The sequence below is a fragment of the Aquarana catesbeiana genome, linkage group LG03 (genome assembly GCF_042186555.1).
Source record: "Aquarana catesbeiana isolate 2022-GZ linkage group LG03, ASM4218655v1, whole genome shotgun sequence".
NCBI classification, from domain to species: domain Eukaryota; kingdom Metazoa; phylum Chordata; class Amphibia; order Anura; family Ranidae; genus Aquarana; species Aquarana catesbeiana.
In genome coordinates, this window is record NC_133326.1 from 416245800 (window position 1) to 416272375 (window position 26576).

The 26576-nt window shown below is 45.7% G+C and overlaps 1 protein-coding gene across 1 annotated transcript in view; it reads right to left on the reverse strand.

Annotated features, from left to right (window-relative positions):
• LCP2 (lymphocyte cytosolic protein 2) overlaps positions 1-26576 on the reverse strand; it is a 460964-nt gene that overhangs the window by 326139 nt on the left and 108249 nt on the right. Inside the window, exon 5 of the mRNA XM_073620738.1 lies at positions 498-565. Within this exon, the coding sequence (XP_073476839.1) occupies positions 498-565 (68 nt within the window). The remainder of the gene's footprint in view (positions 1-497; positions 566-26576) is intronic.

Below are 26576 nucleotides of genomic sequence, written 5' to 3' on the forward strand. Positions count from 1 at the left end.
GGTGCAACATAATCTTTCACATTTTGCAAAAAAATTGGGGTAAATATTGTGTATTTTTTCCCAAAAAATTACATTTGCAAAACCACTGCGAAAATACCATGTGACATAAAAAACAAACATTTTATTACCTAGGGTCTCTGCTAAAAAAATAAATAAATAAAAAATGTATAATGTTTGGGGGTTATAAGTAATTTTCTAGCAAAAAATACTGATTTAAACTTGTAAACAAAAAGTGCCAGAAAAAGCCTTGTCTCAAAGTAGTTAAAAAAAGATCAGGTCCATTTTTTGTGCAAGGTGTACTGCCCTTAAAAATTAATGGGCTGCCTTAACACAGCACTTCTTAACTCATGATAAAGCATTGCATTAACACACATGTATCATTGCAATGCGTTATCTAGATAGGTCCTGAGAGACGTCTACAATTTTGTTACCAGTCGATCTGCAAATTGGATATTGATTTAACATACTTTTTTAAAGTAATAGAAAATGTTACTTACTTGTATCATAACCCATTGAATGGTGGTAAGGGGCATGTCCTCCTGAATGGGTTTTCTGGTTTTCTGTTCTGTAGTAAGATAAAAGTATTTTGATAGATGGCTAAACATTTGGAATGTATTATGTTCTTTTGAAAGGAAATCATCTTTTTCTCTCTTACACTACATTTACTTTACTTCTTTTGACTATACATGGGCTCAAACAGTTCCTGGCTGAATTCAATGGGATTCTCAGCCTACTACTAATGATTGCTACAATGTTTACTAGGTCTGCACTAAGGCCTCCTTCTAGTACAGTGGTTCTCAACTCCTGTCCTCAGGACCCACTAACAGACCAGGTTTGCAAGATAGCTGAAATACATCACAGGTGATATCAATTGCTGCTCAGAGATTGCAGTATTCTAGTCTGCATCTCCCCAAGGCAATGCTTAAAATCTGGCCTGTCAGTGGGTCCTGAGGACAGGGGACCACTGTTCTAGTTGGACAGCCCCTGAACACACCTGTATAAGAAGTCAAACCACATTAACTATTTCATCACAGTCCATTGCTCCTCAGAGGAACACCCCGCCTTATCAAAGAATAATTTCAGTTATTCTCTCAAATGTCTCTTTTGCTGCTGCAGGTGCCTGTGTGATTGTTTCTTTCATTAACCATTGTTCATGATACCCAAAGGAGAAAAAAGATGCAGATAGTCTGGTAAACTGTGAGCAGTGGCAAAACACATTGGCTACACATGTCAAAAAATGCTTTAAACTACCTTTATTACTGCATACATGCTCCCTTATGGCAGGATTTGTAAAGGATTCACATCTGCATTTATACCATGAATACTTGAGATTAAAGAACACATTCAAGTGAACCCGAGTTTGTTATAGATCACTTGGCTTGAGACAGTCAAATATGATAACTGGACCTCTATAATGATATATGTGCCACTTTGTTACCATATTTACATTTGTTGCAGCACAGTGGTGTAGTGGGTAGCACTCTCGCCAAGCAGTGAAAAGGGTCGCTGGTTCAAATCCCAACCATGACACTACCTGCCTGGAGTTTGCATGTTCTCCCTGTGCCTGTGTGGGTTTCTTCCCACACTCCAAAAACATGCTTGTAGGTAATTGGCTTCTGTCTAAATTGCCCCTAGTATATGAATGTGAGTTAGGGATCTTAGATTGTAAGCTCCTTGAGGGTAGGGACCAATGTGAATGTATATGTAAAGCGCTGCGTAAATTGACGGCGCTATACAAGTACCTTAATAATAATAATAATAGGCATTCCAGGAGTATGTTTTGGCACTGGGTAGACAGGTGGGAGAAGCTAAGTGCTGCCGTTAAAGTGGATGTAAACCCAATTAATGAAATTTGAGCTGTGCACATATATCTGCAGTGTTTTCTTATCTCTCTTCAAAGCATGTCCCGTGGCTTTCTCCTGCTCCGTTCTTCTGTTATCAGCCTGATAACTCTTGACAAGTTCTCCATCACATATGATAAAAGCAGACAGAGTTTTGTGTTGGGAGGATGCTAAAAATAGATTAGCAGAGCCCTGAACAATTCAGCGATCAGCTCTGAAAGTCTCTACCCATGAGAAGAGGGGGTGTGTGCCTTTCCTCCAATCAGCTGTCTTGGCTGTATGCCCAGGCTTCACTGCAGTGTTGAACAGAAAGAGGAAATCTAACACGATCTGAGCTTTCTAAACAGTATATAAAGATAAATACAGCAGATATACATGTAAAACTTAGTAGGGAGATTTATTTCATCTCTGTGTATCATCTGAGGCTGTTCACTTCACTGGCTATATGTGAGGGTTTAAATCCACTTTAAGTAGAAAACTGCAGAAAGCATTGCACACAAAAAGACCACCAGAGAAAGTGAAACAGAATGTTGACCTGCCCAAAACCTAAAATGAACTTAGAATATAACAATGGGAGCTGCCATTGCCAATTTAGTTTCAAAGGGGCAGGCTCTGGGGTCATCATCCTTGCTTCACCACTTAGTTATGCTCTAGAGCATAGGTTGGGGCTGGAACCTGGAACTGGAAATGGGTGATTGTTTTGTGATCAAATAAATGCCATTTATATTGATGTAGCCCCTTTAGGCAACTTTCGCACACCAAGGGGGTACCACAGTCACCCTGTGTTGTGTAGGCAAAACTCCCATCTAGAAATTGAAAAGCCAAACACAAATGTTTGAAATGTCTAAAAAAACTGTTCTAAGTGTATACCAAACATTAGTTGGGCACAGAAGCCAATGAATTTCAGGGCCTGACATCACCCGCTTTATCAGGGTTAAAATATGACATAAAAAGTGGAAATAAATGATAAAAGAAAAAGAAAAGTACTGCTTGAGCAATAATGGAATGGCACATGTATATGTGTGTATACACATAAGAAATAAAAATTAACTGGATTTATGACATTAAAATAAAAAGGTAAAACTAGCTGATGAAATTCGAAAAAAATGTAATAAAATTATATATTTACAGTACAAATATATGAACATACAGAAGTCATAATTTTTTAAAAAAAGGTTTATCCATGGGAACATTTTCAGTGTATTCACTGGGGTTATTGATCATTACATAACGGTCACTGCAAGAAAACTGCCTCGTGGACCTCTCAGGAATGGCACTATACCATTATGTTGGTGGAATACTGGTGCAGCTTCAATATGCAATACATAGGCTATGGTAATAGTGTTAATTGGGATAGAAATAAAGCATACAGTGATGGGAAAGTACATTAAAGATGATGCAATGAAGTTCTGTGTTATCTTAACAGAGCGTGGGGTTAACCATCTGGGACACGAGAGGAAATTGATTAATTTTTAAAAGGGAATTATATATTGTTGAGAACATTAGGAATACTGTAGTGTAGAGTAAAGAGAGTGATAGAACGAAAGGTGTACTTTACTAAAATATGAATGAAGCAATAGAGACTCTTAACTACATGATGGACATTACTATTTATTTGATGTATTCGAAATTAATTTGATGTATTTTTGATCCATTACATACACAGTTGCACAACACAACACTCTCCTTAAATTTTTCCCATCCAATGCATATTTGTTTACTTCTATTCTATTATACCTCTATTTATTTATTTCTTTGCCAGATACTTAACTACATTACATACATATATACACACACACAGACACACACACACGTTGTAAAGTTGGGGGTTGTTTGGCTCTCGTAGTAGATGCTTTGGCCAGTGATTCAAACCAGTTAGGAACTGTATTTTAGGGCATGGTAGCCCATTTTTATTAAAAAGGCAAAGTCCATAACCTAAAGTTTTCCCACGCAGGGGTTCTTCTCCAGCAAATACACACAACAGAAAATGCTAGCCCATCTGGCTCTGTAGCAGTACTTCTGCTCTTTATTCTGGTCACACAGACAACTGGATCCTTCAGTGTGGACGGCTTTACTTTAGCGCCCACATTCACACATGTTCTGGCTACCTCCTGCAGCCCCTCTGACTCCTGGAGACCTCCTGTCTCTTGGTGTGGAGCAGTCTCCAACTGGGAGCCCTGAGGTATTCCCATAAACTCATTATAAGGGCTGTGCTCACCTAAGCACATACCCTGTTGGCCATCTACAAATCTGGACACAGGGGTGGCGATCCCGTCCCACCCAAGATACTGTGGAATCTCCAAACTACAGAGCCCCATGATGGAATACCAAAACTTGGAGAATGCTGTGAAAGCAGTCTTCTCCAGTCCACACCTATGCTCTGCAGTCTTGCACCAAGCAAAATGTGCACACCCTGTGTCCCCCAAACTACCAATTTTACCGTGACAGCATTTCCTACCGTTACATATTCCCCCCTCTTTGTTTTGAACCCGAAGGGGCGGAACACACCAGCCCGAATCCTTGATTGGGGCACCTCTGTGCCAGCTGTCTGCTGCATAGGCCCATTCTTTTTTATGGGTGTGTTTCCAGGTACGCCTTGGTCTGGATCACAGCGGGGTCCTACAATTCTGTATCCTCAGCCTACTCCCTCTGTTGGGGTTCTTGAACTCACATTTCTTTTCTGGTGCCCCCCTGCCTTTTCTGCTACTTCCTTTCAACTCCGTTTCCGGATTCTGTAGGGAACCTGCTCCTGACACTACTCCTGATGAGGAACCACATTTTCCCCTCGCTGGTACCCAGTTTCCCCATCACAATAGGTCTCTTGGGTTTACCAACTCCTTTGCCGTTACCCTTGACCACCAACTCCCCAGAGCTCAATATCTGTGTATCACGCTCATTTTCCAAGAAATTATTCATGGTCATATCAAGGCCAATTATTTACATTAACATTCAGTAATACATCACCATTTCTCCAATTACCAATATCAGGGTTTGTTAGGGCCAGGCACAAGGAGGGACAACACACAGGTGAGCAGCTATCACTTATGGGACCTTCACAAGGCTTCACTTCACCTGTTGTCCAAATCTCTATGGGCAGTTGTCCCAACAACTGACATTGAGCAATGCATGACCCATTGCTAGCAGCACCAATTTTTGCCAGCTCACACTTTTCTAATGTCACAATTTTTGTTCCTTTCCGTACTAGATTTTAGAGCATCTCCGGGTACCTCAATTTGTACCTCTTTGCAGGTGACAGACTGGCCCTTCCTTCTTTGGAGGTCTAGCGGATGAGGGAGTATCCGCGCCATTTACTAATCCCTGCTCAGCCACAGCTCGGACTGCACTAGCAGACATGTCCATTACCGCATCAGGCGGAGAGACCTCTGATTTCTCCAGCAGCCCCCCAGAGTGCCTTTCGTACTGAACTGTAGTCGGAAGCACCCTCACAGGAAACCAGGAGATCACTTGCCACACTATTAGAAAGCACCGTACCAACCAGTTCCACTGGTGATTAATGTTAACCGGCACAGCTTGTACTACCTGGCTCCATCTATTGGTACCACGCAGCACCACCACATCCGTCTGTAATGGTGGCACCCAGGTATACAAGGAATGTGCTTTCACCAGTTCAACTTGCATGCTCATCTTTTCAATACATCTTTTCAATACACTCCACATCAATATTTAAGACCTTTTCAGGGATCTTTCCTTTATCAGAGATGTGCAGGGGCTTATCCACTGCAGCTTGAGAGGCCGAGATATTTAAGGGGGCCTCCACCTCACTGGAAGTATGATCACATCACAGCCTGACGCTCCTCTGAAACACTGTCAGATGCATGTCTCCCACTCATGCCCTCTAACTCACCAATAAGCCTCTGCAAGTCAACATTCATTACATTGTCACCTTGAAACTTGACATTCAGTGGCTGGGTTGTGGACAAAACATCTGCCATACCTGCGCCCTGATCTGGTCCTTGCAGGGACCAACACACCTTCAACCATCGGCCGCTCTGCAATCTCCCTGTCTGGCATAGCAGTTGTGTCCACACCCCTGTCGTTTAACATAGCCTTGTCTAGCAATTGTTTGGCTCAACTGTCCCAATCCATTGTGCTTTCATTCCGAGTGCTCCACAGCACCTCATCTCTAGGAGGCACCTGGGATTCTGCAGCGCAAACAGTACCTTTGTCCATTTTATATAAACCACATTTTGACAACATGCTTTCACTCTTAGATAATACATCATCCATCAAAGCAGTGGTGTAGCGGATAGCACTTTCACCTAGCAGTAAGAAGGGCTGCTGGTTCGAATACCAACCACGACACTACCTGCCTGGTATTTGCATGTTCTCCCTGTGCCTGCGTGGGTTTCCTCCGCGTACTCCGGTTTCCTCCCATACTCCAAAGATATGCTGGTAGGTTAATTGGGTCCTGTCTAAATTGTCCCTAGTATGTATGAATGTGAGTTAGGGACCTTAGATTGTAAGCTCCTTGAGGGTAGGGACTCATGTGAATGTACAATGGATATGTAAAGCGCTGCGTAAATGTCAGGTCACCTAGAGGTTAGGTGACAGATGCACACCGTTGGGATCAGGAGTGCACCACAAGGCAGTGGACCCTACGGCTGACTGCTGCGGATGGGAGTCCGGGTGGTAAGGAAGGCAGGGCCGCTGGGACACCAACACTGATCCCACCGGGGTTAGAGCGTAGGATTCCCTGGGGCGCAGAGTCTAAGAGCCAGCAGGTGTTCACCAGAGCCTCTAGAGGTGAGGATGGACTGGGCTGCAACTGGCTCCAGGTCGCGACCCCCAGGGTCCCCCAGCTCACACCCACAGTAGGCAACAGGAGGATAGGGATAGTAATGGAATAAGCCAAGGTAAGGGCCACAAGCAGACAAGGACAACAGAGTACACGCCAAAGGTTCAGGGTCACAGGCCAACAGGAATAGTCGGAGACACGCCAGAGGTCAGGGTCACGAGCACACAGGAATAGTCGGGGACACGCCAGAGGTCAGGGTCACGAGCAGACAGGAATAGTAGAGAACACGCCAAGGTCGGTAACAGAAACAAACGTAGAGCACATGGCAGGCAGCAACAGGAAGCCAAACACACAAAGGTTGATCAGCAGGGCTGGCCTGCAGTGCAGAGGTTAATATAGAGTTCTCTGATAGGAGCTGGGGTGGAGCCGTGCTAGAGGAGAGTTAATAAAAGCAGTCAGGTGAGAATCAGCTGGTCTTTAGAGATGAACACATGGAAACAGGTAAGCTGATGGACAACACTATTGCATAACCATGACAGTACCCCCCCTCTTATGAGGCCTCCCCCTTCCCCGCTTGGGACCAGGTTTAGAGGGGAACTTCAAATGAAACTTCCTCAACAGACGAGGTGCAAAGACCTCAGAAGCCTTGACCCACGACCTCTCCTCAGGACCAAACCCCTTCCAATGCACGAGGTACTGGAGAATGCCTCTACAGAGTCGGGAATCCAAAATTTGGCTAACCTCATACTCCTGATCATCCTCAGAGACTGGCACTGTGGTAGAAAGAGGACGAGAGAACTTATTGAGGACTAAAGGCTTCAGAAGGGCAACATGGAAGGAGTTAGAGATTTTGAGGCTTTTGGGAATCTGGAGCTTGAAACAAACTGGATTCAGTTTGGAAGTTATGGTGTACGGACCAATGAATCTTGGGGCAAATTTGAGAGAAGGAACCCGGAGTTTGATGTTCCTGGTGGAGAGCCAGACTTTGTCTCCTGGCTGAAGAGAAGGCAGCTTACGCCTGCGACGGTCAGCAAAATTCTTGAATTTGTTGGCAGCTTTCTGGAGGGAATCATGAACGTCAGCCCACATGGAATTGAATGAGTCCTGAACAGTAGCCAAGGCTGGAATGTCGGTAGAACAGGTCATAGGAAGAGGGAGTTGAGGATGTTTTCCATAAACAGTGATAAAGGGTGTTTTCTGAGAACTGATGTTGACATGATTATTGTGGGAGAACTCTGCCCACGGGAGTAGTGATGCCCAATCATCGTGATGAGCCGAGACCAAGGTACGGAGAAAGAACTCCAAAGTCTGGCCATTGGATTGGGGATGGTAAGAAGAGGTAAAATCCAAGGTAATGTTGAGGGATTTGCAAAAGGCTCTCCAAAAACGGGACAAAAATTGAACACCCCTGTCCGAAACAACATGGGAAGGAACAATATGAAGGCGGAAAATCTCTCGTACAAAAATGGGAACCAAGGCAGAGGCAGAAGGGAGACCAGGAAGAGGAACAAAATGAGCCATCTTGGAGAACCGACCGATTACCACCAAAATGGCTGTATTATTCTCCAACAGTGGAAGATCGGTGATAAAATCCATGGCGATGTGAGACCAGGGCTCCTTAGGAATGGGCAAGGGCATGAGAAGACCAGCAGGGGCTTGTGTGGAAGATTTAGACTGAGCACAGACATGACAAACCTTAACATAATCTTTAACATCCGAGCGGAGGTTAGGCCACCAGTAGAGACGACTGATGAGCAGGAAGGATCGGAGGAACCCAGCATGACCTGCCACCTTGGAATCATGTCCCCAAAGAAGGATCTTAGATCTTAGCTCCGTGGGAACCAAGGTCTTGCCAGGAGGAATTTTTTATTCCAGGGTGGTAGAATGGGCAACAATGCATGAGGTTGGAATGATCGGCTCAGGATCAGGGGTGGACTCCTTGTCCAAAGTGTCAAATGACCTAGAGAGCGCATCAGCCCGACTGTTGCATGAACCAGGTTTGTACGTAATCGTGAATTTAAAATGAGAAAAGAAGAGACTCCATCTGGCCTGTCTGGGGTTCAGACGTTTAGCATTCTGTAGGTATTGTAGATTCTTGTGATCAGTAAAGATCATAATGGAGTGAGGGGAACCCTCCAAGAGATGACGCCACTCTTCCAACGCCAATTTAATTGCGAGAAGTTCCCGATCACCAATGCCATAATTTCTCTCTGCCTGAGAAAATTTTTTGGAGAAGAACGCACATGGTTGACGTCTCATCTCAAAGAACTGAAGAAGCACAGCTCCTACCTCCATCGAAGAAGCGTCTACTTCAATAAAAAATGGGTCCTCAGGATTTGGTCTCCTTAAGAGAGGTCCAGAAACGAAGGCCTGTTTCACATCGTGAAACACAGAGACAGCCTCGGGAGGCCAGTCTTTGGCATTCACACCCTTCTTGGTTAAAGCGATAATAGGCACGGCAATGGAAGAGTAATTCCTTATGAACTGCCTATAATAATTTGTGAAGCCAAGAAAGCGCTGTGTGGCCTTAAGGCTAGCAGGAAGGGGCCAGTTGGTAATGGCCGAGACCTTTCCGGGATCCATGCGAAGACCCAAACTTAAACAAAACATCCCAGAAACAGGACCTCAGGACATTCAAAGGAACACTTCTCCAGCTTGGCATAGAGATTATTCTCTCTAAGGCGCTGAAGTACGGTGCGGACATGGTTCCTGTGAGCAAGCAGATTTTCAGAAAAGATGAGAATGTCATCCAGATAGATGACAACAAACTGGTATAGTAGATCCCTGAAGATTTCATTGACAAAGTTCTGGAACACAGCTGGAGCATTACACAAACCAAAAGGCATAACCAGGTATTCGTAATGCCCGTCCCTAGTGTTAAACGCAGTCTTCCATTCGTCACCTTCCCGTATTCTAATGAGATTGTATGCACCTCTGAGATTCAACTTGGTGAAAATGGAAGCCCCCTTCAATCTGTCAAATAGCTCAGATATTAGCGGTAAGGGGTATCGGTTTTTGATAGTCACTGCATTTAACCCTCGATAGTCGATGCAGGGTCTGAGGGTACCATCCTTTTTAGCAACGAAAAAGAACCCTGCTCCTTCAGGCGACGAGGATTTCCGGATGAAACCTCTCTCCAAATTCTCTGCGACATACTCAGACATGGCCTGGGTCTCTTGAATGGACAGAGGGTAGGTACGACCACTGGGTAGAGTTGCTCCAGGGACAAGGTCAATGGCACAGTCAAAAGATCTGTGGGGAGGAAGCACCTCAGCAGACTTCTTACAGAACACATCGCGGTAATCGCTGTATGCCGAGGGAAGATCAGACGATACGGATGTGGTAGCAATGGAAAGTCTCTCCTTGGGGACCACCTTGAGAAGACAGGACGAGAAACACGAAGGGCCCCAAGCCAGGATCTGCCCAGAGACCCAGTCCACATGTGGAGAGTGGAGTTGTAGCCAAGGAAGGCCTAATACAATGGGGGTAGAGGCCTTGGGTAGAATGAGGAAGGAAATCCACTCCTGGTGGAGTATCCCTACCGACATCCTAATAGGTAGCGTCTGGAAACGGATAGGGCCCCCTGGGAGCACAGTGCCATCAATTGCCGAGACTACCAGTGGAGTAGCAAGGGGAGAAAGGGTAAGCTTCATAGAAGAAGCAGTACTCCAATCCATAAAATTGCCGGCAGCCCCGGAGTCCAGATATGCTAGGACCGATTGGGGAGAAGGGCCTACATGGAGGAACACCAGAAGAAGAAGACGAGAAGGTGATGTTTCTGGGTCCAATACTCCACCTTCTAAATGTATTAGACCCGAGCGTTTCCCGGACGAAGCGAGCAGGAGTCACGAAAATGACCCTTGCCCCCACAATAAAGACACAAGCCCAGAGTTCTGCATCTAGCACGTTCTTCGGGGGTTAGTCTGGTCCGGCCCAGCTGCATAGGTTCCTCAGCAGGCAGAGGATGCTCCACAGGGCGACGGGAGAAGAGTTCTGGCTGACTAGGACCTAGAGGGTGCTGGCGTCTTTTTTCTATAGACCTCTCCTGGAAACGAATGTCAATCTGGTTGCACAAGGAAATTACATCGTCCAGACCGGCGGGGATGGCTCTTCCTGCTAATTCGTCCTTCACTCGGTCAGAGAGGCCATGTAAAAAGGTTGCGACCAGGGCCTCATTGTTCCAGCTCAATTCAGCTGTGAGGATACGGAACTGAAGCGCATATTGTCCCACTGAACAAGATTCTTGGTGAAGGCGTAAAAGGGCACTAGCCGCTGAAGAAGCCCGAGCTGGCTCCTCGAAGATATTACAAAATAGCTTCAAGAAGTCGGACAGGCTGGAAACCACCGGGTCATTCTTCTCCCACAGGGGGGCAGCCCAAGCTAAAGCTTCACCAGATAGGAGGGAAAGTATATAGGCTACCTTAGCCCGATTAGACAGAAAGTTTTGGGGCTGGAGCTCAAAATGAATGGTGCATTGGCTGAGGAAGCCCCTGCAGGCCTTGGAGTCCCAAGAAAAACGGGACGGAGCTGGCAGTGAATATGAATGTGTGGCTGCGACTAGTGTGATAGGAGCAGCTGCTTGAGGCTGCAGGTTTGGGTTTCCCAAGGAGGCCTGGAGCTGCTCGAAGCGGGAAGCCAAATCCTTAAGGAATCGCATCACCTGAGCCTGATTAGATTCCTGGGCCTCGAGTCTGCGAACTATGCCCTGCAAAGTATTGGCTGCAGGAAGCGGCACGTCAGCCGGGTCCATGGCTGATCAAACTGTCGGGTCATCTAGAGGATGGGTGACAGATGCACACCGTTGGGATCAGGAGTGCACCACAAGGCAGTGGACCCTATGGGTGACTGCTGCGGATGGGAGTCCAGGTGGTAAGGAAGGCAGGGCCGCTGGGACACCAACACTGATCCCACCAGGGTTAGAGCGTAGGATTCCCTGGGGCGCGGAGTCTAAGAGCCAGCAGGTGTTCACCAGAGCCTCTAGAGGTGAGGATGGACTGGGCTGCAACTGGCTCGAGGTCGCGACTCCCAGGGTCCCCCAGCTCACACCCACAGTAGGCAACAGGAGGATAGGGATAGTAACGGAATAAGCCAAGGTCAGGGCCACAAGCAGACAAGGACAACAGAGTACACGCCAAAGGTTCAGGGTCACAGGCAAACAGGAATAGTTGGAGACACGCCAGAGGTCAGGGTCACGAGCAGACAGGAATAGTCAGGGACACGCCAGAGGTCAGTAACAGAAACAAACGTAGAGCACACGGCAGGCAGGAACAGGAAGCCAAACACACAAAGGTTGATCAGCAGGGCTGGCCTGCAGTGCAGAGGTTAATATAGAGTTCTCTGATAGGCGCTGGGGTGGAGCCGTGCTAGAGGAGAGTTAATAAAAGCAGTCAGGTGAGAGTCAGCTGGTCTTTAGAGATGAACACATGGAAACAGGTAAGCTAATGGACAACACTATTGCATAACCGTGACAGTAAATTGATGGCGCTATATAAGTACCTGACATAAATAAATAAGCAGGCTGCAATACACCATCAGCATCTACTACCATAACAATGTATGTACTGTATGAATATATATACATACATACATACAGTATTCACACTGTATATACACACACATACAGACAAACACACTCTTTTAAATACGTGTAAACAAACACTTTGAAATGTATTAAAACATTTTTTAATGTTTTAATAAATTTTACATCTTATGGCAGAGCCGGTTAGAGGGAGAGGGAGAGAGAAGTTGGTGAGAGAGAGAGGGACAAGAGAGAGATGGAGGGCCAGAAAAAGAGGGGGTAAAAGAGAGAGGGGGTGAAAGAGAGAGGGGATGAGGGTGAAAGTGAGAGAGGGGGGGGGTGAGAGAGAGATGAGATAGAGAGGGTTGGGAGGGGGGGTAAGAGAGAAGGGGGATGAGGGTGAGAGAGAGAGGGGGATGAGAGAGGTTGGGTAAGAGAGAGACGGTGAGTGATGGGGGTGAGAGAGAGGGTGAGAGTGAAAGGGGGGTGGGAGAGGGAGGTGCAAGAGAGAGAGGGGCAGAAGAGAGAGAGGGAGTGAGAGAGAGAGAGGGGGTGAGGGAGGGGGGTAAAAGAAAGAGAGGGGGAGAGAGCGAGAGAGAGAAATGGGGGGTGGAGAGAGGGGAAAGGGTGAGAGAGGGGGTGAGAGAGAGATGAGAATTAGAGAGAGAAAAGGGGGTGAGAGAGAGAGGGGGTTAGGGTGAGAGAGAAAAGGGGGTGAGGTTGAGAGGGGGGGGGGAGGGAGTGAGAGAGAAGGGGTGTGTTCAGTATGCCTGTGACTGTTAGGAAGCACATTCCAGCAGACAGAATGGCTCTTCTAGACAGCATCCTGTGTATAGGCACAGGCTAACTCATGTTCCTGTTCATGCTAATGCTAATAGAAATTATGCTCACATGCGCGCATCTGTTGCTCGTATTGGCACCAAGCGGGCTATTTAAACTGAGTCTGTGCTATGCTTCAGTGCTGTCTTGTCTACAGCGTTCCTGTGCATACCTGCAACCTGTAAATCTGCATCTGACTACTGTGATCGACCCGGCTTGTCTTGACTACTTCTGAACTCTGTTACTGACTGAACCTGCATCCTGACATTTCTCCTGTCTATGCCCCCGCCCCCAGCTCACAGGCACCCACCACCCCGGCCACACTTCTGTACACTGGATAATACACTGACACACGGGTGATTAGGGTGTGTCCAGGCACACCCAGCACACCCCATGCACATGCCTATGACATGCCTATCCCCCACTGCCTTCACCACCACACATTCAACCTTCACCATCATGAATTGGCCCCTCTTCCACTCCACCTCCAGCATAAGGACAGATCTGCTCAAGACCATTTCAATTATCCCCTACCTCCAGTATTAGAACCTAGACTTTTATTTTTACTCTACTCCAGCATTGCAACAGGTTGACCTAAGAACCTTTTAAGTTACCCCCAGCCTTTCCCCTCCCTCAACCCCCCTTTAAGTGTTCTCACTAATGTTGTTCCCATCTGTATTATCTCTCCAACACCCACCGCTGTCTGCATCCCCCACTCTCAACCTCCAGTCAGCATCCTCTACGCCAGTGGTCTCCAAACTGTGGCACAGGGGCTGGATGTGGCCCTTTGCTTGGTTTTTCCCTGATCCTGGAGCACTATTTAATTCACTGACACAGCCAATGGAGCCTAATTTTCCTCATTTGAAACCAACAAAGGTGTGCAATTCCTCACATTGACCCCAACGATGGGGTAAAATTCCTCCCAATGACACCAACAATGGGGCCAAGTCACACCAACAATGTGGAACAATTCCTCCCAGTGACACCAACAACTGGGCCCAATGACACCAATGATGAGGCACAATTCCTCCCAATGACACTAATGATGGGGCAAAATGTCTCTCACTGACACCAATGGTGGGGCATTTTTTAATTTCACTGATGCTGGGACATTTTCTACTCCAAATGGGCACAGTCCGGCCCCCCTAAAGTCTACAGGACGGTAAACTGGCCCTTTGTTTAGAAAGTTTGGAGACCCATGCTCTACACCCTTTTGCAGTTTAGTCCTTCATGTATTTTCCCCACCCTCAACTGTTCAAGAGATACACAGTACTTATTTACAGGCTCCTGCAGTTCCCCCCTGCCTTTTCCTTTGTTTTTATCCCGATCCTTTATACCCTGGTGGGTCACACCTTGGAGCTCTCTATCTGCTTTATGTTTCCTATTCACAGATCACCTGCCTTCATTTGGAGAGGATATTCCAATTTAACAGCAGTTATCATATAATTTGGCTTTGCCCCCTTTTCTCTGCCACCACCTTGTCCCATGATCCCAGGTAACGGTAAAATCAATTTTCTATCACTGAGAAGTTATGTGACATACAGTTTTTTGCAATGACAGTTTTGTAGCATTTATTAATCCCAACACTGTGATATATTTCTCATATTTCTCTAAACTTTTTGTTTTGTAATAATCCCAGCTTATACCACTTTTACAAACTGTATTTTTGTATATATCTTTGCATGGTATGATTTACCACAGAGAATAGTTGGAGAAATGAAAATTGCTCTCCCTTCCAACTTATTTGAAAGTGCTAGTGCATATATATGCACTAGCACTTTCAAATAAGCTAGGAGGGAGTGCAGTTTTTATTTCTCCAACTAACCAGGTTATATTTTAGCCTTGATAAAGGGAGTGGATGCTGTACCTAACTAATATTTGGAAAAAACTAAATTTCAGACTCAATCATTTGGGTGTTGAACTGTAGAATAAATTCCAGATCAGAGTTTTGCCACTTAGTTATAGTTAACCAGGAACAAACATTTTTGTTGAGAGTAGTGAGGAGCTAAACTGTCTTGGGTTCAATTCAAACAGAGTTCAGCACACTTCAGAGAGGTTCAGATGCTGAACCCAAACCCCATTGAAATTAATCGAAGCTGAACCTGTCAAAAAATGCCTATTTTATTGACTAAAGAGGGTGTCAAAAACATAGTGGGGGGGGGGGGGGGGGTGACACTGCCCTGGGAAACATGTACTAATGCATTCAGCCAGGAGCAGTGATTTTTTTTAATTAAAAATGTCCAACTCCTGCCTAGGCCAATTTTCAGCTTTCAGTGCTGTTGCGCTTTGATTGACAATTGCGCAGTCATGCAACACTGTACCCAAACAAAATTGTTTTAATGTTTTTGAGATAGATAGAGCTTTCTTTTGGTGGTATTTGACCACCACTGTGTTTTTGATTTTTTGCAAAAAAAAGACCAAAAATTTTGAAAAAAAAAAGTTTCTGTTATAACATTTTCTAAAAAAGACATTTTTTTCTCCTTCACTGATGTGCTCTGATGAGGCTACACTGATGGGCACTGATAGACTGCACTGGTGAGGCCGCACTGATGGGCACTGATGAGGCTGCACTGATATGTTACACTGATAGGCAGCACTGATGAGTACTGATTGGCGGCACTGATTGACAGCACTTGTGGGCACTGTTGGGGCTGCACTGAAACATCAGGACACTGATGATCAGTGCCCTGATTATTAAGGTAGAGGCCACCCTGTGTGGATTTGCCAGTTATCGTCTCTCCTCTCCTCATGCACTGTCAGCGTGAGGAAAGGACTTCCAATAACTGGCAAATCCTGTTTACATTGTGATCAGCTGTGATTGGATACAGCTGGTCACATGGTAAAGAGCTGCTGTGATTGGCCCTTTACCCTGATCTGTGATGATTGTAAAGAATGGCTAAGCAATATATAGATACAAAAATGTTACTTTAAACTATGAAAAACACACATTTCTTAGGCATTCTATGCAATGCGAAAGGCAACCTGACAAAGTATAAAATAATCATCATGATACTGAAGTTTTTATTGCCATGTTGTATATGTTACTAGCAACATGTTGCATGTTAAAGAATGCCCAGGTAATACAGTATATACAGTAGAATGCATAAGGTTTTTTGGCACAGTATGAAATGTCTGTTTAATTTGAATTTTGCTATATACTTTACCTAGGGTAAAGCTAGGCATTATGCAGAATGATAAACACTGCCTAGGCAAAGTATGCAAAGAGAGCCATGGAAAGGCCTTTTATTGACAAGATGTATATGAAAACAAAAGAAGACATCCCAAAAAAAAAAAAGTACAGAACAGTGGGCAGAACAGTGGTGTAGTGGGTAACACTCTCACCTAGCAGTAAAAAGGGTCACTGGTTTGCATCCCAACCACGACACTACCTGCCTGGAGTTTGCATGTTCTCCCTGTGCTTGTATGGGTTTCCTCTGGATACTCCGGTTTCCTCCCACACTCCAAAGACATGCTGGTAGGTTAATTGGCTTCTGTTCAAAATTGGCCCTAGTATATGAAAGTGAGTTGGGGACCTTGGATTGTGGGCTCCTTGAGGGTAGGGATCGATGTGGGTGTACAATCATCAGGAAGTGATCAGTGATGATGGCTTTGTAACAGGCCGAAGCGTTGAAGGTTTTACCACGTCATTGTGTTATTTCCGCCCATACGAAACTACCCGGGAATCAAGCTAAACGGCGGCTTTTCCTATCAGGGCCGATTACCCTTAATAATCACCTGCTACACACGCCTGGTGCCAGGACTATAAGGCACTTTTAAATGTGAGTGAATTGTTTTAATTTGTGTATTTAATAAACCTGGTTTTACGGCATTGCACAATGAAGGTTCTCCTTTGTCATTTCCATCCATACTTATGAGGTGCATTCAAGCATGAGACATCATTTCAACAGGCTCCCTAGGGGTATCCCCACATGCCTAAAAGACCATACTAGCGATAGTTGGTCAACATCCAGGGTGAGTGTACATCTATGTGGGGTACCCAGTCTGAACACCAATGCACAGGAGGTGTCAATTTAAGCACGAGCACTTTGTTTCATCCCCTAATGGGACTTTATTAATTTTTTGCGTGTTCTGCATGTTTACATGAATGTGATCAACCCTAAGCGCAGCAAACTGTTTTTATATTCTCACTATGCCCCGGAACCTGAGCATGATCATTGGACCCTCCATTGTGTCCTTAGCCAAAGGAATACCAAAACTCCCTGCAATATACTGCAACATGGATAAAAGCATAGGCGTGCGCACAGGGTGTGCCGGGTGTGCCCAGGCACACCCTAATCCCCCATGCGCATTAGTGTTATCGTTCTGTGTAGCAACAGGAACATGGGAAAGATCTCCCTCTTACCGGCTCTGCCATAAGAGAAGTGTTTATCCTTTTCTCTTTCACTGTGCCAGCAGGGAGATCAATGTGCCGGGGTTATATATATGTACATACATACACATGCTTGTATGTTTGAGATTAAGGGTGCACGCCCTAATGCATTAGGCTGCGCACACCTATGGATAAAAGTATCGCACACACATTAGAAGCAGGCGGCCCCACGCAAAGAAAATCAGATCCCGAACAACCCATTCAACGAAGGAACTGAATGTCTCGAACAGAGCGCAGGAAAAAGGACAGCCCAAGGGCAAGCAGCGATCGACATAACATTTTTCCTGCCAACAGCACCCTAGCAATCGAAAACTGTCAGGATGTACTGGGAGCAAATGAAAAGCAGACTCAATGACAGATTTTGCCATTAGAGACCCCTTTCCCTAGCAGCGAACCCAGCCAACTGCTGCGTCAAAGGAAGTATACAACACCGGACACGCTTCCGAATCTATGGCATCATTGACAGAACCCACCTTTGGGAAGGACAGGTAAAGGATCAGGCGGAACTTGTTTAGTTCCTTCTTACACACCACCCCTAGTGATGAGATCTCAGAATCTGGCAGAGTCTTCCCTGGAAAAGGTCCACCCATGCGACGCCAGCGTTGCAATGCCGGCCGTCAAGACACAAGGGATGTGAAAACCTTCCAAGAATCCCTCCCTCAACAGTCGCGCAGCATCCTGGTCTGAATATCTACTTAGGAAAGGATGCATCCTTTCCCCCCTCACCAGTGTCATTCCCCTTGTTAGCAAAATCTCCGGCATGGACCTTGCCTTTTTTACAGCATCGGGACATGGGGTGTGAACATCCGCAGCCGTAGCACTCATGTTTAAAACGGCATGATCCCCCAAACTTACATGATCCCTCGTTGTACTGACAACAAACACCCCATTTTTTATTGGCCGGTTGTCCAGTGGAGACTGCACCACCGCCCCCCCCCCTCGGAAAAAACTGAATCGGAGTTCGCGCCGAGGACATGAGCCTCATCCAGAGGCTAATGTCCTTATGGTCCCAGCGAAGGGATGGCCGGATAGCCCTACGCTGCTGAAACTGTCGTCATAACATGGCCAAGCAGTTCCCCTATAAAACCTGTGAGCCTCGCCGATGGTATCCATGTAGCACAAAAGTGCCGAACAATGTTCTTGACTTTTATCCCGACTCGCCATAATGGCAAACGATTGCAGCCAGTTGGCGAAAGTCCGCGGAATCAATCGATACCGCCCCTTCTCCTCGTCCTCCTTTTTAGTGTCATCTGGCTTGAGCCTGTCCAGGTTAAACTTCTCTAAAGGCAGCAAGAAGAAGATCTCCACATACTCACCCTTGCAAATCTAGTCTTGGACTTCCTGTTTTAAATGCGCCCCCAACGGCCCCTCAAAGCATACATAAACTTCGGATTTTGTGGAGTCTGCTAACCGCAAAGCATCCGTATTTCCTGTGACCTCCTGCGATGCTCCATTCTTCTCTGGCACCACGACAGCAGCCCCAGATGCCACTGAAATCCCTGTAGCAACCGGGGCCACCACCGGAACCAGGGGGAGAGGGGGGCACCGCACCGTACCCTGTACCTGCCCCATTCACCACTGCCCCGCCCCCTGGCTGAACCCAAGACGACGCCTGCGGGGGGCTGCAACCCTTTTCCTCCCCGCAAAACGCCGCACCAGATCCTGATGACCTCCCAGTAAATCGTGCAGCTGCGCATCTGTGCATCTGTACCGGAACTGGCAGGTGTATTACCTGTCCCTTGCGAGCCAGTCACTGAGCCCCCAGCCTGTGGCATGGCCCTGGCTTCCACCGAATTACCCCCATCCCTTAAACCCAACATTCCACCCATGCTGCATTAAAAGAATTAATAGAGAAAGAGGCAGACTTATCGGGCTGACCAGGCGAGACCCCAACAGCCGCCACTTCTGAAACCACCGGTGCCGGCTGGTTCCATGACACCTCTTCTTCAGAGCATGACAGCTCACCTTTGGACCACTCACCCGGAAGCTGCTGATCATCAGCTCCTAGCATCCTAGGCCAAGAGGGGCTGGATGCCGGGGACCCGTGCCGTTGCTGTCCCCTCCACGCAGCACCGGATCTGCCCCTGCAAAAACCTCTGGGATGTTGTTCCCTTCTGTTGCCTCTGGATACAGCCTGCCCTCTCTTCTTGCTTCTGCCCCTACCACTTCCTACAGGGGGACCTGTACTTGGGTTGGAGCCGCCGGCCATGTCTGGTAATGGCCTGGCAGCGGTAACTGATCGACTCCCTAGCAAGGGCCCCCCCTCGTAGCCCGACAGTGACAGCAAGCGGGTGCGGGCGGAGTGCACATGTGACCCGCCGCCTCGCTCGCAGAGCTCCACCTCTGACGAAGATTGTGTCCAGGCGATCCACCTGCTGCAGCCAATGGTGGCCCAGTAGGTGTGCCTGACGGGTCTAGTTCAGGGCTCCTGACATGGCGCAAAGCTCGGGGGGAGGATCCTGGGAAGAAACGCTCCGGAAGCCGAGATCTTCGAGCGCGTGGGAGTTCCCACTGCCGACCTGGATGCCTGGTCTTCAATAAGGGATGCTACCTGTCTGTGTAGCCACTGTGGTCCCCTCGTGGCAGCAGCCGCCCACAGCTGGGCCAAAATCCTGCCCACCTCAGTTATACCAAGTGCTTCTAGGCAGCATGTAAACGGCCTGCTTCTTCCACCTTGCTGACCCTCCAATACTGGCTGAGAGCCCCGCCTCCCCCTAAAGTAAACTACCAACACCCCCTCCCTATCCTGCTTCTCCCAGCCAATCCTCTCTTTCCCTGCTTTTACAACTTTAACTTCCTTAACCCCTTCATTACCCCCCCTTCTCACTCTGTCATGGCGGCCCTTCACTACCTTCATTGCATTTCTATCGCCCTGGGCCTCACTTTCTCATCTCTATCATGTTTACTGGCATGGCCACAGTCGGCATGAATATTTTGGCCACAGCTTCTGCATCTATGGGCACCATTGGTTTACTTGCAACAGACACCAGGTAGCAGAAATGGAAGTCTTTTCGGTAACCATGTCTTCACCACTGCGTGGACTACTATGTCATCTGATTTTGTGCAATAGGCTCTCTGTCTTGCACAGACTCAGCTGTTTCTTCAGTTGTGTTGTGTGAGCATGTTCTATAAATTTTTTAAGATGTTCCTCAGTCTGTATGTCTTGTGGAACACCTTGGGGGGACAGGTAAGACCCACTTTAGCTTTGCAGCCAAGAAATTGATTTGGTGTTCTCTTAATCCCAACACAAAAAAGCGTAGCCTCTCACTTCACTGGTCAGTTTTTTTCATCTTGCATCCAAGTTAATTATTAGCTGTTAAGACACTACCCTGGCTTTGGGAGTGGCAAGGCTTTCTATGGACCATTTTCAAAGTCTGCCAGTACTCCTTTAGGCTGCTCACCACATTATTTGAAAATTTGCTGCAGTTGTTGCACTGTGGAATCAATTTGATTGTGCTCCAAGCAACGTAAATATGTCCACGAGGTTGTTCCCTTACTTCTTCCACTCTCTTTGATGTCAAAGATTTGAGAATCACAAACTTAGTTAGATGATCTTGGTACACCATTATAAACGTGTATTCCCTGTTAGGATGAAACTGAAATTGATCATATCAACCTGACAACAGGAACTGAATTCTGAAAAAAAAACCACAGGTTTCACCACAACACTTTTCTTAAGACCTTTTTGTTTTTTCTGACACAGCTCTCAAAGCTGAATGTACAGTTCAATATCATTATGAGTAATGTTCTTGTACTTGGGTAAAAGTTCCTTCAACATGTCCTCCATGGCCAATGGACACATGAGCGTCATGAAGTACATTAAATAACTCCATGGATAACTGATGCCTTCCCGTCACAAAATAAATTAATTTACTTTTGTTTTCCACCAGCACCTCATCATAACGATTGAGCGCCCCATAGTCCAGGCGTTTCTTCTTAGCAGTCATCTTCGCCTTTTTGACATCGCTAACCAACTTTGGTATGTGGTTTCTGTTAGAAAATACAATCTGCTTTGGCTCAAACTGTAGAAAGCTCTTGGTAGAACCGTTGTTGCATTTCTACATACTGTGATTTTTGCTTGGATGCTACACCTTGCTCTGCCTTTGTCATACAGCATGGTATGGCTTACCTAGTGTCTGCTGTGCAAATTCATCAAGACTAAACACACACTGAGGTGCAAATGGCGGAAGTGAAATAATACATTTCTCACTAACACAAGCATTTTACACTTTGCCGGGTTGTTGTCTTTTGGCACTGTATAGAATGCCTAGGAAATGTGTGTAACATGAAGTGGTTCATAATTTGACATCCCTTTTTAGGCATTCTATAGTTTGCCTAGGCATTCTTGGGATTGTTCCAGTTCCAGTGAGTCAGCAACATGATAGAACAGGAAGCATGCAGTGCATAATTTAATTAAAATTTATGGAGGTTCAATTAGTAAAATTGTCTTCCAGCAGAGGTCTGAATCACTTTTTTGTGCGATGATTCTTTACATCACAGCCCAGGTGTGCAGTCACAACAGCCAATTCATTTGAATGGGCTTCTGTGCCTGCATGTTCTGCTGGGAAAAGGCCTTGGCACCTTTTAAAAAATGAAGAAAAAAAGACCCTAAGGTCAACGCTGTGCTCAATAATTAGCAAATAATAAAGAGTGTGAAGCAGCCAGCACCCAAAGTTTCAATACCACAAAACTTCTAATATAATAAATAATGCAATCAGTGTGGCGCTAAAAATTAAAAAAAATATTTAAACTAAAAAAAATATCAAGAGTTATTGAAATAAACCCAAAAAAATTATTTGCAAGTTAGATAATAAATTTAAAATACAGCAGCAAACATAATAGTGAAATACTCAAGTAGTGATATACTAGTGATATGATCAACAATAAGCCCCAAAAAAGAAAATAATCCAAAAAAGAAAAAATAGGAAAAAAGAAAACTAAAGCAATGTCCCAAAGCGATCCTTAAGAAAATCCATAAATAGTGTGCCTCCACAGGAGAAAAGGTGAATTGCAGGGAAACTAGCTGTCACTCCAATCTTCCTAATACAAATTAACATGCGTTCAGGTCAACACCCAAAAGTGAGGTAGCTTGCTTACCAAAAAGCCATGACTGCTACTAACAGTCTCTCCCAGCACAGGGAATTTTGAAAGTCTCCCCAGAACTCAATATTCTCCAGGTCAGCCGTTCTTTCTATTCATGCTCAGAAATAGAAAATAGAAACTTCCATAGTGCAGTATATCAATTCAATCTTATTTATTAAAAGAAAGATTTGCACGTACAAAAACGATGTGTCATCAAAAGCAGTAAAGTCTTGTGTAAAGCTGCGGTGTCTCTATTCGCTTCTCCCTATTCCCATCGTTCGTCTCACCACTGTCGCTGAAGGCTGACGTGATGATGTTACCGTCCGAGGCTCCACCCTACGCGTTTCGTCACGAACGGATGTCTTCTGTGGATTGGTCCGAAGAAGATGTCCGTTCGCACAGCAGCACTGGATGGAAGACTGGAGCTTAACTTTTCATATTAACAAGCTGGTTATTGATTGCTAGAATTGCCCCCCGCATCCTAGCAGCCAATCACCTCCTAGTTAACGTGAAAAGTTAATTCTGGCAGCTTCCGCTCCCACTCTCCATGCAGTGCTGCTCCCGCCATCCGCTCTGCTCTGCTTTTGACAGTGGCAGAGGCAGGGGACCAAAGCGGCAACTAAATGGCGTGATCGCAGTGGTCCGGATAGAGCAATGGCTTGGGCCAGATTCGGACATCAGTCCGCCATGCCTGATGTAGTGGATCACAGGCTTACACATGTGGCACCAGCAGTTACGAACAACTAATACCCCACAACAATAAAATATGCATATGCAAAAAGTGGTTATATCAACTGGCATCTACATCTCATGAATAGGAGCAGCCTCCATAAAAGACATTTGACACACACAAAAATATGTAAAAACCACTGCTGTAATTCTCACCCATGACCAGTGTGCTCCACCATTGTCGGATGAGCATGTATCTGTAGATGTCAGTTGATATAACTACTTTTGCATACGCATATTCTATTGATGTGGGGTGATAGATGTTGGTAACTGCTGGTTTCATATGTGTACACCTATGTATATGCTCCCTGCTGTTCTATCATGCTGATTGATACTGATAGAAAACAAAAGTAAGTTGATTTATCCTGTCAGGTAAAGTTTGGCCTGGCTGCCTCGTGTCCAAACAGGAAGGTGTCCACTGGTTCTGTCCCTACCAGGTAGGATACCTTTATCTTCTCTGTCCACTCGCTAACTGCACGCAAGGCCTGGGAGCCAGGGCCTTAAATTGGCTCTGACTGACCCAAAATGGTTGTAGAGTCACATGGGGCAGCAGCATCCAATTGGATCTCTTCCCCAGTGACCCAGGGAACCATAGAAGGAACATGTTCCTCTCCAACTGCAGTACCATTGTAAAATAGCGCCACCTGCAGTGGAGAAAGTAGACTGCACCTGCCTACAAGCCTGTGCAAGACAGAGATACTATTGCACAAAACATAGATGACACAGTAGTCCACGATGGAAGAAACCAAAGTAGTGAAGACATGGTTACTGAAGAGGCTTCCATTTCTGCTACCTGTTGTGTATGTTGCAAGGAAGCCAATGGTGCCCATAGATGCGCAAACTGTGACCGAAAAATTCATGCCGACTGTGGCCATGTCAGTAAACATGCTAGAGATGAGAAAGTGGAAGGTGAACAGGTTACTATTTTGTACACTCTTTGCTTTAATAATGAGAATGCTGTCGATTGTAAAATTGGATCGAAAATAAATCTGGAAATACAAGCCAAAAAAATGAAAAAGGCTTCTGCATATTTGGAAGACACTGTACGAGTTCCTATTCCTGACAATGACAAGGGAGGGGGATTTTACTCACTTTGAATTGCTTAAGGAACTTTGAACCAACTCTATGCCAGATCACAATTCACTTTATTTCGCAAGCACCTCAGAGCTGAGGACGTTCCCAAACAGGAAATACCTCTGCGATCAGCTCAGTTCACTGGAAGCAGACAAGGTTTCATCAAGTGTTTGCGCAAGAACAAGTGCCAATCTACTAAGTGCTCTTCTGAAAAAGACTAATAAGTGCAATTCTAAATGCCATTAAAGCCCTACTTGTTGCAAGAAATTGGTCAAATCTTCTTTTTTTTCTCTTGTATTTTTCAGTTAAAGAGCTCTGTACTTTTTTTGGATGTCTTCTTTTGTTTTCATATACATCTTGTCAATAAGCCTGGGTTCACACTATTGTGATGCAGGAACCAGCGAGATTCCAGTGCCGGTTCCCATATTGCATCTCCCCCGCAGGCAGTTCACACTGCCCTCAGCAAACCGCTGCGGGTGTCAATACAAAGTTAATGACACCCCCAGATTGGTTCGCAGATCGCAGTGCAAACTGTGAATTGGAACAGGAATCGGATCGCATGGGTGTGAACACCCATGCGATCCAATTCCAGTGTGGGGAAACATAAGGTTCCTACACCTTGTTCATGCGAATCCAATGCAAGTTCAGCCATACAATTGTATTGCTGAATTCGCATTGGATCGGCACAGCATTGCAGTGGGAATCACATGCGATGTCTGTGTTCACAATAGTGTGAACCCAGGCTTCAAGGTCTTTTCATAGCTCTCTTATATACTTTGCCTAAGCAGTATTTGTAATGTTTCATAATGCTTAGCTATTCTGTGCAATGCCTAGGTAAAGTATATAGCAAAAAAAAAGAAAAACATTTCATGTTTTCAGGACTCTCTTTTAATATTTTGTGTAAGCAATATTTGTTGTTCTGCAGAATGCCTAGGTATTCTATAGAATGCCTAGATACTGTACATGAAAATTGGATGGACATTTCATACTTTGCCATAAACATCACACATTCTATATAATGCCTAAGGCAACATATACATTTTATCTACAGTAACACCATTTTTCTAACAAATTAGTAAAAAGTGAGTTTTTGTAAGTCTATTACATTTATATCTTTCTAAAGATACCCTGGAAGAATTTATGATTTCTTGGGCATTTTTCAGAGACTATGAATGATAACACAAAAACTTTTCTATCACTCATGGTTAGTGTTTGGCTGAAGCCATTTATTATCAATCAACTGTGTTTACTTATTTTAAATCATAATGGCAACAGAAACCAAATGACCCTGATCAAAAGTTTACATACCCTGGTGATTTTGGCCTGATAACATGCACACAAGTTGACACAAAGGGGTTTGAATGGCTATTAAAAGGTAACCATCCACATCTGTGATCTAATTGCTTATAGTTAGTGTGTGTGTGTATAAAAGGTCAATGAGTTTCTGGACTCCTGACAGACCCTTGCATCTTTCATCCAGTGCTGCACTGACGTTTCTGGATTCTGAGTCATGGGGAAAGCAAAAGAATTGTCAAAGGATCTGCGGGAAAAGGTAGTTGAACTGTATAAAACAGGAAAGGGATATAAAAAGATATCCAAGGAATTGAGAATGCCAATCAGCACTAGTGTTCAAACTTTAACCACTTAAGGACCGCCTCACGCCGATGTACGTCGGCAAGGTGGCACGGGCAGGCAGAATCACGTATATGTACGTGATCTGCCTCCCGCGGGCGGGGGGGTCTGATCGGACTCCCCCCCGGTGCCCGAGGTGGTCCCCTTTTGTCTAGCGGCGATCGGAGATGAGGGGGAGACCATCCGTTCGTGGCCCCCCCCTCGCGATCGCCGCCGGCCAATCAGATCATTGCTGCTGTATGCTAAACAGCAGCAAAGGAAATGATGTCATCTCTCCTCGGCTCGCTATTTTCCGTTCCGGCGCCGAGGAGAGAAGACTGCAATGTGAGTGAAAACACACTACACACACAGTAGAACATGCCAGGCACACAAAACACCCCCCTTTACCCCCCGATCCCCCCCCGATCACCCCCTAATCACCCCTCCCCCCGTCACACTGACACCAAGCAGTTTTTTTTTTTCTGATTACTGCATGGTGTCAGTTTGTGACAGTTAGTGTGGTAGGACAGTTACTGTTAGCCCCCTTTAGGTCTAGGGTACCCCACTAACCCCCCCTAATAAAGTTTTAACCCCTTGATCACCCCCTGTCGCTAAGCGATCATTTTTCTGATTGCTGTATTAGTGTCACTGGTGATGCTAGTTAGGGAGGTAAATATTTAGGTTCGCCGTCAGCGTTTTATAGCGACAGGGACCCCCATATACTACCGAATAAATGTTTTAACCCCTTGATTGCCC